General features: G+C 41.6%; 1 protein-coding gene across 1 annotated transcript in view; it reads left to right on the top strand.

Annotated features, from left to right (window-relative positions):
- Nucleotides 1–16,411, top strand: part of LOC114607715 (macrophage mannose receptor 1-like) — a 46,773-nt gene that overhangs the window by 27,655 nt on the left and 2,707 nt on the right. The window contains exons 20-30 of the mRNA XM_077936867.1: nt 917–1,059; nt 1,785–1,899; nt 3,281–3,415; nt 4,478–4,485; nt 4,753–4,855; nt 5,653–5,885; nt 7,267–7,432; nt 9,453–9,605; nt 10,787–10,897; nt 12,865–13,053; nt 16,142–16,180. Of these exons, the coding sequence (XP_077792993.1) occupies nt 917–1,059; nt 1,785–1,899; nt 3,281–3,415; nt 4,478–4,485; nt 4,753–4,855; nt 5,653–5,885; nt 7,267–7,432; nt 9,453–9,605; nt 10,787–10,897; nt 12,865–13,053; nt 16,142–16,180 (1,395 nt within the window). The remainder of the gene's footprint in view (nt 1–916; nt 1,060–1,784; nt 1,900–3,280; nt 3,416–4,477; nt 4,486–4,752; nt 4,856–5,652; nt 5,886–7,266; nt 7,433–9,452; nt 9,606–10,786; nt 10,898–12,864; nt 13,054–16,141; nt 16,181–16,411) is intronic.

Here is a 16,411-nt window from a genome sequence, read left to right as displayed (position 1 = left end):
TTGGGCCTCCTCCGCTCCCAAGCTTTGCCCTCCTGCATTAGTGACAGTTGCCATGGCTGCTCGGCATCCTCATCGTTCCTTTCACACCAGCCTCGGCCCTGAGCAGCTGCTTTTGCTACCACCTCAGTGGCAAAGAGTCCCAGGAAATGCCCACAACCCTCCCGACTAGACTATGAGATTGCAGTCCCATGGACTCCAAGGCTAGAGACCAGCAGCAGCAAGAAGCACAAGGTTTTTTGAGACAGAAAGGAAAATGCTGTGTAAGAGAGATGCTGACTGGGCCTCATGGCTGGAGGCCACGCTAGATTGGGGGGGGGGGTGCCAGTACTGCGTACCATTGAGTACCATTGAGTGCCAGGAAAAAAGCACTGATAATTGCGTATTACATTTACAGGCGACAACCGTTTTAGGCGTGTCTGAATGACGTGCAATTATGCACGCATGCACAGCACTGCACCCAGAAGTAGCCCCAAAATGTCCTAAAGATGTCATGAAAAGAGGGGGAATGGGACAGAGCAGGCTTATGCACATTCCACAAACACCTGCAGGGGTCCGGAATGTAACCCCTGTGTAAAACAAGGACTTCCTGTATACATAATCCCCCTTTCATCCAATATGGAACTTAAAACAACACAGAGTTCATGGACAGGCTCTCTTTGAGGCTTAACCCACATAGGTTTAATTTCAGCATGGCTTCTGTATCATGTGCTTGCAGACCGCAGATTGGAATGATTGACATATACCACAGAATGTAGGAACAGTATGGTGTCTCTCACAAGCTCTATTTTCAGAAAAGTGGTGGCTGCTCTTTGTTGTTACCAATCTTTCATTTGCAATATATACTTGAAGGTCTCTGTGTGCTTTTTCACTTGGGAGTGATTTAATCTTACTGATCAAGACATAATTCCTCTTTCAGGTTTATGGTATGATACAAATTGTGGTACTGCTAATAAATTCATCTGTGAAAGGCATAACAGTTCTGTCCGTTCAACTGTTGCTCCCACAATGCCTGTACCTGTTGGGGGCTGTGCTGATGGCTGGCTTTTTTTTAATAACAAGGTAACTAAGAAAGTGACTGCAAATATAACCGGTATATTGTCCCTTCTCAGTTATTATAGTGCATACAATGAGCTTATGACAATGCAGAGATTGCTCTCTGTGTCCACAGTTCTATGCAAGGGCTCTTTACAGAGCTTACAATGAATATTACAGTCAACTTGCATGATGGCAGCCTCACACATTTGGTGGCTGGTCAGCTGCGATCAGAGAAATTAAATGCACACAAGGTGGAAAGCTTAAAAGCTCTCTGCCCTGCAAAGGGGGCAAGGCCCATTCAGTGCAAAGCTTCCAAAAGGCGTGTGGGCTGTTCCAAAATATTCTGACTATACACAATTCTGGGGTTTGCAAAAACCTCAGAACGTAACCCCAGCGCAAGTTGCGAGTGGGCTGTATATTACAAAAATGCATACAATTAAAAAGTAAAAGAATATGTTATTCAATCACTCCTTTGTAAACTCCTATCAGTGGTAAATCTACACTTGTAGAGCTATCAGCAGATATAGCTGTAGTTGCCAGGGAGTCTCTCCCCCAACCTGCAGCAGGTAGGCACCTCTGCCTCATCCTCCACTCTATGATAACCCTAGTCAACAAATCTCAGATTTCTGATTCCTCTCTGAAGTCATTAAATAATCCATGTCTGCTACTCCAGTACCATTTCATGATTGTTGATTTCATTAACCATATCATGATTGATGAGAGTTTTGAGTTTGTATTCTTTCCCCCAGTGCTTCCAACTGTTTGGGTTTAATGAAGAAGACAGAAAAAATTGGTCTGATGCACGAACTGCTTGTAAAAAACAAGGAGGAAACTTGGCTTCTATAACAAGCAAAGCTTTTCAAGGTCAGTTCTTTTAAAACATATTGCTCTTATGGACTTAAAGTTTTAGAAGTCCAAGACCTCCTCCTCAACTTCTCCTCATGCCAGAGGAACTGCTACAATGTGGGCTCCTGCCCTTGCCTCTCAGGTAACTTGACTAACTGCTTGTGACTTGGAGGAGCTGGAAACCAGGGCAGTGTTGCTGCAATGCACAGAGTTCCCTCCTTCCTTACATACACATATGACTTTAGCCATTCGGGTCCCCAATTCATGAACATTTTACTTGGGAGGAAGCCCCATTGAACTCTGTTGGGATTTACTTGCGAGCTTGGATGGAAACAACCCCGTTTTTGCAAATGGCACACAGTCCCAGATTAAACCCAGTGGAGGCCCCTAGGCAGTCAAAATCTCAAAACCTCATGTGCGTGATATAGTGGGATAACATTAAACTAAGAAAGCTTGATTGTAATTTTCTTTCAAGGTCAAATCAATATTATTTTGATTCGTTGTCATAGGGCCCCTAAAAGGTGTGGGGCCTATAGGCTGCTGCCTACACTGCCTGATGACACAGGCATGCAAGCTACTTTTCACTGCCTCCTTGCCTCCCTTGTTGGAGAGATCTTAACCGCCATCCCTCCTCCTACATTGGCAGCCCCTTCATGCACTTGGACAGGGTCTCCAAAGTGCAGATTTATTCCTGAGTAAAACCTTCCCCTCCAACGTCACTGTAGTATAAATCCCCCAGTTGCCTGCATGTTAACAATAGACAAAGGCAGCCACCAGGGAATTTCCTCCTTGCACCAAATTGGCACGCCAGAAATGGAGAACCGGGGGGGGGGGGGGCAGGAGGGCACAGAAACTAGGAATCTGGGAAATGACTGGGAGGCATCCAGGAGGAGGAGGACTCAAGGAAGGATGGCCACAGAGGAGAGAGAGAGAGATGCAGGAAGATAAAGGGCTGCAAGTTAATTAAAGGATGGGCCCCCTGCAGCTCCCTTGGATGATCCTCAAGTCTCCCCAGCATGCCATGGCACACAGGTTGACAACCAATGGCCTAATTCATTGAGGGTTTGAGATCCATCGGTTACCCTCAGCTGGCCATTGCCAGGGTGTGGCTGCTGTTGCATGCTGAAAGCTTCTAGGAGCCACAGGTGAGAGCTGAGGGCAGGGTGGGGACCAAAGGTGGGACAAACTATCCCAGATGGAGCACGACATGCCCCCCACCAGAGGTACTATCCACCCCGTAACACCCCATACACCTCTCAGCAATATACTTGGTCATAAAATGCTTTAATTACATGGCCAGAATAGATGTGAACAACTTGGAATCGTGGTTCACTTACAGGTTAAGGGGATGTGTTTGTCGAATCTTTTACGGTGAAACGTGGCTTTTGTTTTTATTCAGCATTCCTCACGGTACATTTAAAAAGTGCTTCAACTGATGCTTGGATTGGACTGAATGATATTCATTCGGAGCACACATTTCTCTGGACAGATGGAAGTGGAGTCCACTATTTAAACTGGGCCAAAGGTTTTCCACGTTTTTGGAGTGTAAGTACTGCCTGCAAAGGTTCCCCCACCCCCAAGATAAAAAATAGTCTTCTGTACTGCATCCTGCAGTGAGACTACTTATTCAGAAAACCCATTTTTTGTACCACTCTCCCATCAAATCTTCATCTGGCTCCTAGTTTGCTCATTTTTAGCGCCAGCCATAGACTTTTCTCAGAATTGGTTATAAATGTACATGTTGTACACAGAGAATGAATAGTTCTTATTTTATATGCTAAGGGCTTGCAAAGAGTCCCAAGCAGCACTTTGAAGTTGTAATCATCAGCTGATTGTCAGGGCTTCAAAATGTCTGCTGACCAGATCCAGTTCCCTACCACTACTTAAAAACTCTACAATTACTACTACTCTTTTTATAGACCAGTTTTCAGGCAGTGCCCTTCTAGGCACCTTACTCTTAGACATATAATTCACATTATCTCTGATTCATCATCATAGCGCAATATTCAACTACATTTTGGCTGGCAAGGATCAGCTCTAGCAAAAAACGGAGGATTTCCCCCATCTCATCTCACTATGCCATCCCCAAATCTACTCCAGAGCACTGGGGAGCCCCATAAACTGATGTAGGAAGCACATGGAGGAAGGAGACAGGTAGAAGGTTCTATTGCACAAGAAGAAATACTTGTGCTGATGGAACATTCACCTTAGCACTAACTGAATACACCGCTTGTGTGGAAATGTATCTTACTGGTTGGGGTACTCATTGTGTACTATTCCTGCCAACACTGAAACTGAAAGACTCCCTGTTTCCTGGTGAGTCAGAGGAGTTGCTAGTAGAGCAGAGCTGATGAGAAAACAAGGAGAGTTGTTCATTCAGGTAAGAAGCATAGGTGTCTCAAGTCAAGGAGCCAGTCTGAAAAGGAGTTGCACCAGCAACAGCTAGGTATCACCTAAGCAGTTTTATAGCTGGCCCTGCTACCCTGCCCCACTTCCTGAAAACATCAGCATGCATCAGTTACAGATTCCTTCTCAGAAGTAGGGTTCAGAGATAGGATACCTGTTGCTGTCAAACTTGCACTATCTGTTTAGTCAGGTTTTGGTGTGAACTTCACACCATCACTGATCCTGGAATCACAGAGGTGATTGTGGAGTCATTAAGTGGTGGAGCTTGTTTCTGGGCTGGGTTCAACAGGACATTATAAGAAGTGAGAAATAATAATCTACAAACTTGGCTCAAAAAAGTATAGATTAATATTTTCATCTAGTTTAAGTAGTAGAAAAGCATAATTTGTTACAAAATAATCAAACCCTACATGTTATAGGTTGCTCTTGTGTTACTTGTACCTTTGTTATATTTTTATTCCTTAGGAAAACTGTGTTTTTATGATGAAGGAGCCTGAAAAGCTGGCAGGAAACTGGAAGGATGGACCATGTTCTGCTAAAAAATCCTACATTTGCCAAAGAAACTCCGGTATGTTTTTCAAAGAGAAGTAGCAGAATTTTTTTTTTTAATTCAGATTGCCTGATGGAATCCAAAGCCAGTTTTCCATGCCATATTGGTCAAAAAGAAAACAACATTGAAAGCTCTTAATGCATAAGAGATTCCACACTCGCCAGTATAAATCAGCTGGCAGGGGTTAGGGGAGCAGCAGTCACGAGAACCTGTTTTTATAGATGCAAAGAGGTGAACTCTAATGCCAAAGAGTTGCCACAATTATATGCCTCATTTTTTACACATCATCTCTAGGACAGGCAGGAGGAGGATGCTGGCACAGGATTTTTCAGTTTAATGTTGTAGTATCTAGCCCTGTTCAAAGTGATAGGCTTCTCCTATGACCTATGCAAATTCATTTGAATATAAGAAGAAAGTCCACACTGAATGACTGAACTAAAGTTTTATCATCTGAGAAGAATGGCAGATAGGGAATTAATTGAAATCTCTTGACTTCTCTGGAAAGAAATGAAGTTATGTTTCAAAAGGGCCTGTTGATTACATGTTAAGAATTCGACTTTTTTGTAACTGTAAAGAAAATGTATTCTGAGGCCTCATCCATATCATCTCTAACTAGAACTTTCCTGTAATTGTTAACTTTTAAATGTTGATTCTCAAGGTTTTTAAATGTTTCACTTCAGATTTTTAGTACTTTGAGATGTTAAAACTTAGGAGATAATGGCATTCTGAAATTTCAGTATCAAGTGAAATCAAATTTTAGGATGGTGTACAGTCTAAACTGATCTCTGCCTTTTCTCTTTATTACTTTCCTATAGACCCTGCATTATCACACCCTGAAATGACAATTTCAGCCTCTGGCTATACTGTTTTTGGGAACAGCAGTTACTCTCTCATTGGCCCCAAAATGACATGGGAAGCGGCCAGCAAAAAATGTCATTCTATACAGTCAGAGCTTGCCAGCATTGTGAATCCATACATCCAATCGTTCTTATTGCTACATGTGTTAAAATACAAGGAGCCCGTGTGGATTGGCTTAAACAGCAATATGGTAAGAACATATTATATACATGAACATAAACCTGCTTATCCACATTAAGGGCTTGTATTGAGGGCATAGTTAGAAAGAACAGAACTTTTAATAGCTGACTTCATTGAAAATACCCTCAGCATTACTTCCCACAAACAGCTTTGGATCTAACCTGTGGGTTACCTATGAGCACGTAGGGGTAGTTTGGTGGAGGAGAGTCCTCTATGCCACCCAACTTGCTACCATGGCCACTGCCCACCCACTCACTTTAAAGAAAAGTTCAAACTGCTTCAAACAGCACTTTTGCAAAAATGCTTTAAGGCAGCTCCAGTGTTCCCATTTCAGGCTGAAACCCAGTCATAAGAATCCAACAGTAAGCAGGACCACATACATATGTATGCACATTGGCTGATGTGATGGGAGGTGATTCTGCTTGGTCTGGGTGCACGACAAGCTCCGCAGAGAGCTTTCTCATGCACCTGAAGCTGCTTGGTTTGGCTGCACACGTAGCAGGCAACAAGGAGCTGCTAAGTGGATGGGGTTTTTCTTCTTCTAAAGGAAGAGATGTGGCTAATGTGATGGGAGGGTGATTCTGCTTGGTCTGGGTGCACGACAAACTCTGCCAGGTAGGTTACTGGCAGCCAGTGCAGAGTGATGATGTGTGGTGACATATCATCCCATCATGCTGCCACCAATCTACCACATTCTGCACTAGCTGTGGCCTCTAGGTCATATTCAAGAGCAGGCACATTAAAGAAGTCCATGTGGGAGATCACCTGAGCATGGACAACTGAGACCCTACTACTGTGGTCCAGGAACGGCTGCAGCTAGCAACTTAGCTCAACCTGGACATAAGCAGTCCTAGCCACAGAAGCCATTTGAGACTCCAGTGATAAGTTGGAATCCAGCAGTACTCCCAAACTGTGAATCTGTTCCTCCACAAGGAACCTCCTCCCAGAGAAGGTTGTCAACCAAATTCTTTGACATAGGAACTGTCCACCTACAACACCTACAACTTATCAGGATTCAGCCCTTCTATTGACCCCTACCCATTACTGCTTCTAGACACCAGGTCAACACCTTCCTAGCCTCTCCTGATTCATATGGAAAGGAGAAACAGAGCTGTGTGCAGTCAGCATTCTGATGACATCATGCTCCATATTCCTGGATAACACCTCGCCTATTTCAACTAGATGTTAAATAGTATAGGTATTATCTCTGGTGTCACCCATATAGTAGTACTTTAAGTTAACCCCCTGAAAGATGATGGTGTGTGAGAGTGTGTGTAAATAAAATGAAAAGGAGAAAAAGTAAATAATGTGGAGTTGATGTTATGGGATGCAAATGTCAAAGTTTTTTTCTAAGCCAGCATGTGATGTTCCCATGTGCATTTGAATTTTAGACTGGTGAGCGTTACAAGTGGATAAGCAACCAGAGACTAGTATATACTGATTGGGGCCCTGAAGAGCCAAAGCAGAAAATAGCATGTGTCTACTTACACCCTGATGGTCACTGGAAAACAGGAAATTGCAATGAAACATTCTTCACTGTCTGTGAGCGGCATCACGGTAAGCAAAGGAATGTATCTTTTTTAATATGGGACTTTGCCTACTCCATTTGAAGATAGAGCTGAGAAATGTGCTCTTGAAACTTCTGCCTCTTTCATATGGAAAGAACTGTTACAGTTCGAACCATCAGGCCATAACTATCAGGCAAACAAAAATATGATGGAGTTACAATAAGTAATCTAGGATTTGGTAACCACATTTAGTACCCATTGATTTCAATTGAAGAGACTTAGGCAAGTGTTTTTAAGGCAGCAACCTATATATATTAACACAGGAGTAAGCTCCATGCAACTCTGTGAACATTACTTTGAGTAAACTCTCATAGGGTTGCACTGTTAACCTACCATTGAAGTCAATAGGATTTAAAATAGCTCACGTTTCATTAAGAGGATTCTTTTTTCTTTCTTTCTTTTGCTGGCCATTTTATGTCCATTCAGGGCATTGATTTCTCAGAGAGCAATGACTTGTAATATTACAAATAGTTGGGAACAATGCCAGCTCTAAATTTGAGATTTATGCCAAAGCACCAGCTGATGGGCACAGCACCCTATGCTGGGGTCTCGTCCTGCTGGGCTTATCAGGTGGTGGCAAGAATGCTCTGATGAGCACCAAGCATCCCCCAGTCTTCCTTACAATTTCTCATAATGCTCCTAATGTAGCATCTGCCGGAAGCCCATGTCCTCTCCTGGTATGTCCTACAGAGGAACTTACGGTCTTCAAACAAAAACATCTTGAAGGTCCCAGGCCACAGAGAGGTTAGGCTGGCCTCAACTAGAGCCAGGGCTTTTTTGGCTGTGGCTCCGATCTGGTGGAACGCTCTGTCACAAGAGACTAGGGCCCTGCGGGACTTGACATCTTTCCGCAGGGCCTGCAAGACAGAGCTGTTCCACCAGGCCTTTGGCCAGGGCACAGCCTGATTCCCTCCTTTGGCAATTTTCACAGAACTCTAGCCCATTGGTTGCCATCAAATTGATTTGAATTAATTTTATAATGAAATTATTTTAGAATGTTGTATTATTTTATTGGTCAGACATGAGTCTGACCAAACTGTGAGAGGCAGTGGAAGACAGGAGTGCCTGGCGTGCTCTGGTCCATGGGGTCACGAAGAGTCGGACACGACTAAACAACTAAACAACAACAATTATTTTATTGTTGTTAGCTGCCCTGAGCCCGGCTTCAGCTGGGGAGGGCGGGATATAAATAAAATTTATTATTATTATTATGTGCAGGGGGTGGGGGTAGGAAGGCAAAGCACGTTTTACTGGTGGGCCCTGCCACTGTGCCCAAGGATGCCATGAACTGACAATGGTTTTGGCCATGACTCAAATGAGATAAATTTAAATATTTTCCAATAAAATATTTGAGGGTACTGCCCCCCAAGTTGATTGGCATTGCCATTCAAATGGCATGAGTGTCATTGATTATGTGGGGCAGGGCTTAGCTCCCCCCCCCCCCAATATTTTTTTCAAGTTGGCACTCCTGGCGCAGCTGTAACAGTTTTTGGATGGGTAAAAAATATCCCCTAGCATTTTGTCAACAAATTGATCTGAAAAATACAGACATGATAGTTTGTAGGTAAGAAACCTGCTATCAGTCGGGGAGTTATTTTGCTAGGCACCTTTAAAATTGATTCTGCAGAGGAAAAGAATTAAATTATTCACTTTCTGTGTAAAATTATTGACTCTGATTATATGCTTAACCTGTCAATCGCAGCACAGCTTTCCCTCCTTGCCTCTCCCAGTCTCATATTTGCTCTCCTTCCCCCCATCATTTCATGTTTATGTTCTGGACACTTATCTGCAACAGTTTTTTAATGCCTGGATTGGCACCATGAAGCTCTTCTGAGGGCCCTGCTTTGACATGTGCAAAGCTGCAGACATCTCATTTCACTAGCCCAAGATGCCACCTTGATATTCTGCTTCATCTCATGATTTGGGATTTGTTTGCACATCCTTAGTATTTATAGGTTTCTAATATATTTATTTAAAATAAATAAAATAAAATACTTGTTTCATAATAGGCAAAATCCCAACTGAACCTCCAGAGGCACCAGGAAAATGCCCTGAATCAAAACAGAACCAGATATCTTGGATTCCTTTTCGGGCACATTGCTATAAATTCTTCACTGGTTGGTTTGATCGCCCGGAAGCACACTTCAAATGTTCTCAGTTAGGTGGGTATCGTTTTGAATTAGATCATGACATAAATTTTCCATGTTAGGAAACTCCTAGTTAGTATGTATAACCAATGTGGTAAGTGGATGGTGTTGCAGGGAAGTCCTATCCTATGCATGTCTATCAAGAAATATGTCCCATCAAGTTCAGTGGGGCCTATAGCTAAGTAAGTGGGTACAGGATTTTAGCCTTGGACTTTGACCAGAGAGACAGAGGTTCAATTTCTTGCTCACCCACAAACCTCACTGGATGCCTTGGGCCAATCCTCCACCTTTTAGCTTACTATGTCTCACTAGGTTGCTATGATGATAAAGCAGGAAGGAAGGAAGCCTGGAATTGAGCCTGTAGTCCTTGGAGGTACTGTAGAATGGCAAGGCACAGCAAGTGGGGTTTCTGGCTGACAATGCTGCCCACACTTACTTTGGGAAGAGGCCAAGTTGAGGGAAGATTGGAAGAACATGTGGTTTGTCCTTCAGAGTGCTCAGGTCATCAGAAAAATGCCTGACTGTGCTGATCCCTAATAATAAATCTTTCTATTGTTGGGTGCTTCTGTGTGAGGTGGGTTGTGCTGTTCTTCTACTTATCATCCTCATTTGTCCAACCAAGAGATTTATGTATGAATCTTACTGAATAAAAGTTTATTGGTGGGGTGTTAAAAAGCCACATGCCATATGAACACACACATTTATTAACTTTCCATTTTATTTCCTCCATAATACTTTTGAGCCCAGATAGAATGTTGCTCCACTGGGGCCAGAGAAGCACTGTGGGGAAACAAAATTTGTGTGTGCCAGCAGCAGTGCTTTCCTTCTAAATTGACTTATGATCATACATAACAGATGGGCATCTAACTTCTGCTTAGAAACTTCCAAGTAAGGGGAGTCCACCACCTCTCATGGGAGTCTTTTCCACTGTTGAACAATTTTTACTGTCAGAAAGTTCTTCCTGATGTTTAGTTGGAATCTCCTTCCTTGCAATTTGAAACCAATGGGCAGTTTTGCCAGTGTGTATCTATTAAATACGTTGTTGCTTCTGTTTCGTCTTACCTGCCCCTAAGGTCCCAGAGTAATTTACAATGATAAAAGTATGTAGTATGAAAATTATAATTATTTAAATAAATTAAAGGTGGTATGACAAATTCTTAATGAATTAAGAATTTAACTCATCTGATGTTTCCTAGGTAGCACCTTGGCTTCTATAGAAGATTTAGCTGAACTGAAATTTTTAGTGGAGCACACACAGCAAAACACACGTTGGAATTATTGGATAGGATTAATTAGAAATATTGAAGGTAACTGTTTTACAGTCAATGTTTATACTATAATAACATTTATAATACTTATTTCTAATATAGTTATTTATTAAAACAATTTATTTACAATATTCTCTATGTGGTTTACAAGAAATGCAATACAAGAAGGTAAAAACTGGTTAAAACTATAAACATTTTTGGAAGTGAAAGAGCTCAGATGATACCTAACTCCCAGAAAACCTTCGTACATCAAGCCCAACAGTTCTTCCATGTGCTTGAGGGGTCACACCAGCATAAGAATGTAAAGGCATATGTGGTGGGAATGTTCAAAGGTGAAGTTGTTTTAGGAAAATGTTGTCCAGGGAATTTCTTTAATTGCATCTCAGAGTTTTCCATTTTTTATTTTTTTATTTTGCAATAGCTAATATATGGAATAAATTGAACAGTTAAAAAGCATAGAATTTGTAACACATTTTCTAATGACAGCACGTACAGCCATAGGTAGTAATTGGAAAACTTAAAATTTGCTAGAAATAGACTAATGTTATAACACAGTTTGGCAAACAGCCTTGCTGGAATTACTGAAGATAGACACCAGTTTAGAAATGAGACAGTTTCCTTGGATTTAGGTGGAAAGGAGAAATAGAGCTGGGTGTCATCAGCAAACTCAAAACTCTGGACAACCTCTCCCAGTGGTTTCATGTAAATGTTAAATAGCATAGGCAACAGAACAGAACCATGAGAGACCCTGTAGGCCAGTGGCCAAGGCATCAAGCAGGAATCCCCCAGTACCCCCCAGGAGTCCTCCAGGAAGGAACAGAGCCACTGTAAAACAGTGCCTCCAAGTCCCAGCAAGGTGGCCCAGAAGGATACCATGGTCAATGGTATTGTAAGCCACTGAGAGATCCTACAGAACCAACAGGGAAACACTCCCCAGTTCCTGTCATAAGTCATCCACCAAGGCTACCAAAGCCATCTCTGTCCCATAGTCAGACCTGAAAACAGATTAAGATAATTCGTCTCCTCCAGAAACCAATGGAGCTGAGATGCCACCATATGCTCCAGAGCCTTGCCCCAAAAGGGATGTTGGAAACCAGAATATTTGTATTTAGCCTAGCAAACTAAAAAAGTAAGTCTGTTGTTCCCAGTGAGCTTGAGGTAAGTGTGCTTGAAGCTATAGCTTCAGATTAGAAGAATAACAGTCTACATTAGGAAATGGCATCTATATGTTAAAGTTCACTTTATGAAAAACAGAGCCAACCATTTTTCCAAAATAGTTGTGGGAGTTTTGGGTACTGATCTAGAAAGAGAGTTTTTAGGTATGAAAAATATGTACAGACAGCGCCCCCCCCCCCCCGATTTATGCACATTCAGTATGTGTGTGACCATGTATACGCGCATTACACCAAATGCAGAAGTGATCTGGAAACGTCATAAAGACAGCACTGAAATATCACTAAAAGGGCAGAACGGGGTTGGGATGGGGTTTTTGCAGGCTTTTTTCAATGGGTTTCAATTATACACGATTTCACCAACACATGTGATGCCTTGGAATGTAACTCCCATGTAAACGGGGACCTGCCTGTAATTCCTAGTTTAGAGAAAGGAGAAAAAGAGATGTATCTACTAGTCATTTTAAAAAGAAATACTACATCTAATCTGGTTTTGATCCCGAGCAGTGTGAGCAGTCCCTGTTCCCATGACACTTCTATGTTGTCTATAAAAAAAAAGCTGCTCCTGAGAGCCAGGCAGCTGTCCAAAATAGAGCTCAGTATGGTCTGGGGGAATGCGGGGGGAGGGGGCACTGTAGCCAGAAATCAGACACCCTCCCCATACTGTTAGTGTATTCAGTGTTCTGATACAATATGGCTGGTTGCTTGCATATTTTCCAAACTAAAAATGGTGAGTGTGTTTTTAAATTGTGTTTCCATATAGAACACCTTGCAATCTTTGTGCTGCTCCTTCCCTTTTTAGTCATTACAACATCTATTGATTTTAATAATTAGGAGAATGGTTATGGGAAGATAAGACTGAAGTAGATTTTGTCAACTGGAAAGCAAATGAGCCCACATTCGAGCCTGAAGATTATTCCTCTTACTATAGTGGCATCTGCGCTTACATGAAGGCAGATAATGGGGAGTGGTACAAGGAACACTGCAGTAGATCTAATGGATTTATTTGTAAAAGACACAAAAGTAAGACATTTCCTTATTTATTAGCAATAATTCTTATTCAAAACAGTATTTAATTGTTGAGGTGAGTTGTATAGAACTACAGTGAATGTCTTAGGACAGTCATGTGTAATTGTTTTCTGGCTAGATTCATATTACTATAAGTTTATCCGTGTCATCTCTTTATCTGCCCTCCTCTTAAAGTTGTGTAACAAAGGTGTTTCTGTGAGACTACTGCCCAGAGAGGGACTGTTTCCTGTCTCTGCATGTTTATATAGTGGTGCCTCGCAAGACGAAAAGAATCCGTTCCGCGAGTCTCTTCGTCTTGCGGTTTTTTCGTCTTGCGAAGCAAGCCCATTAGCGGCTAAGCGGATTAGCGCTATTAGCGGCTTAGCGGGCTTAGCAGATCAGCTGATAAGCAGCTTAGCGGATCAGCTGTTAAGCGGCTTAGCGGATCAGCTGATAAGTGGCTTAGCGGCTTGGGGAAAAGGGGGGGGGGAGGAAAAAAACCTTGCAGGAACTCACAAGACATTTTTGTCTTGCGAAGCAAGCCCATAGGAAATTGGTTTTGCGAAGCACCTCCAAAACGGAAAACCTTTTCGTCTAGCGGGTTTTCCGTCTTGCGAGGCATAAGTCTTGCGGGGCACCACTGTAATATTCTGCCTTGTTCTATCCTTACTAGCAACTTCTCAGTGAGGTTTTTTTTTTGGGGGGTGCAATCTTTCCCAACTGCCTTTCTTTTTCTTGCACATTCCATCAAATTGGTCCTCTTTTTTATGTGTGTCCTCCATACTCTTTGTTACTTCCCATTCTCTTTCCAACTTCTGGCAGACTTTACTGGAGCTTCCAGTCATCGACTCTCTAACAACAAATGTTAAAAGATAGAACCAAAGCTAGAGAATAATCATTTTCTCTACTTCTATATTTAATAATGTTATTAACAGTTGATAAATATATAATAGCAAAGGTCCCCACTATTATTTACAGTCCTCAGAATGGGTATATTCAGCATTTTAATAAATCGTTCCTTTTATTCAAAAGGAAAAGCCATTTAATAGATTCCACTTTAATAGTTTTAAGGCTCAGGTCACCATGCCTGATCTTGCTAAGCATAGGGATTGAGTGAACAGACCGAACATTTCAAATTCAAAACTTGGTCCCCATTTTTAAACAGTAACATATTTTCTAATTGAAAGAAGCACATCTGGAAGCAAATGTCCTATCTGAGGTGCATTTTTATTCTTTCCCTGTAATATTATTACACTCACACCAATCTCCAAGTGATAAGACCCTCTCCAGTCATCTGTACTCTTCAGTTGCAAAAGAGTGACTTAATACTCTCCAGGGCAATTTTACTTAAAGAAATAGATTTGGTGACTTTAGTAGTCCCCTTTTCTTTTTTGTCCATTACCTCCAAGGAAGGATCTTGAGAATCAGGAGTGCAGACCTACTGAGAGATATGTGCACAGCCCAATGCATACATGGCAGATAGACTGGCAGTCCCCATCCTAAACTCCCAGACCTTGCCATATCTCCAGAATTCAATGTTTACACTAGGCTAGAGACAAAGGAACTGGCAGAGTCCTTGTTTACCTAGGAATGTCCCATCAAGAATCAGTTTTGCTCTAGTTTCTCCTCTGAGTATTAAATAGAAGGGTAAAAAATGTGCAGCACACTAAGCTATTTCTGGAAAAGTTGAAATACAAATGTGGTAAATGGATAATAATTGCGTATTTATTTCACAAGATTTATATATTGCTTGGTTGTAACAAAAACTCAGATAAGACTTGTAGGTAGCAATTGATTACATTGGATGGAAAAGCAGAAGGTTAGCTTATTGAGACATTCGTTCCAAAAGGTGATATATTTCAGTCTACAGGGGATCAGTTCTTGGCAGAGAGTTACAAGTGTGCCACACTTATTCAGAATTCCATGCCAATGAAACCAGCAGGACTTGTTTCCAAATAAATTACTTTTACTGCAATACTTTTCTTAACAAGAACAATGAAATCAGCTGAGGGAGAAATGGAGAGGGACCAATTTGAAAGCATAAGAAGCAGTTATACTAAAGCTAAGCAGGTCTGAAAGTTACCTGGATATGATACTACCCCAAGCCATATGTAAACTGCCCTAATCTCTTAGGATGAAGTGCAGGATATAAGTATACCAAGCAGAGGAATAATTAGGAGGTCCAAGGGCCCAATCTACTTGAATGCAATCCTTTCAATAAACTCCCTCTCCCTACCCCCCACATTCCCCATTAAATCCATTCCATGTACAGTGGTACCTCGAGTTAAGAACTTAATTTGTTCCGGAGGTCCGTTCTTAACCTGAAACTGTTCTTAACCTGAAGCACCACTTTACCTAATGGGGCCTGCTGCTGCCGCCATGTCACTGGAGCACAATTTCTGTTCTCATCCTGAAGCAAAGTTCTTAACCCGAGGTACTATTTATGGGTTAGCGGAGTCTGTAACCTGAAGTGTATGTAACCTGAAGCGTATGTAACCCGAGGTACCACTGTAGTTTGTTTCTAGGTACTCCAGTCAATTTGATAATGTCACCTGACCACCTATTTGTTCCTTGTCAAATGATGCTTGAAATGGCTTGCTGCTTACTTAACACAACTGATTTTAAAAGCTCACATTTATTTTTTGAAAGTTATTTCTGTAACCTGATCCTGGTATTCCAGAACAAAAGCTAAAGAGAAGAATCGTTCAGTGAACCATTCACATTTTAAACCCTTTTCTAACTTGTGAGAACTTAACATTCATTTCAATTTTTAAAAGCTACTCGTGGTAGAATCCATTATACGACAATATTTGAATGTTCAATTGACCATTCCTACATTTTTTTAAATAGATAATGCTGGCTGAATTTGCTGGCAAGCAGACTAACTTTCCTTTTACTCTTCCACATTAGTCTGGCTTACTTTATTGCTAATCAAAGCTCTGAACTAAAAAAAAAAAGGTTAATAATACTGTCTTGCATACCTGTCTTCCCTACTATGTTGAAAACATTTGCTTCTGTAGTTTGCTATTACTGTAGATAGATTGATGATAAATAGATACACACAACAATCACACACACCTTAAACATTTCTTTTGTTTTACAGTTATTGAAGAGACAACTAAGTCACCTACAAAAACTGCAGGTAAGACTGGGTTTTTTAAAAAAAACCTCAGGTAAAATTACAAGCATCTGTGCTATCCAGAACATTGAGCCAAACATTCTCCAAAAAGAACTTCTGACTCAAATTTCTAGGCATGGGGTTGATGCAATAACTGGGACCATAACAAACCCTCAACTCAGCATCTTTCGCCATAGTGGTCTGCTCCTTCCTCTTGTGCACAACACTTCTGAGTTGTTCCACTATTCTAAGGTG

Source organism: Podarcis muralis, chromosome 12, assembly GCF_964188315.1.
Source record: "Podarcis muralis chromosome 12, rPodMur119.hap1.1, whole genome shotgun sequence".
In the NCBI taxonomy this organism is placed as follows: Eukaryota; Metazoa; Chordata; class Lepidosauria; order Squamata; family Lacertidae; genus Podarcis; species Podarcis muralis.
The sequence above is the reverse complement of the archived record's forward strand: the minus strand, read 5'-3'. Positions and strand labels throughout refer to the sequence as shown.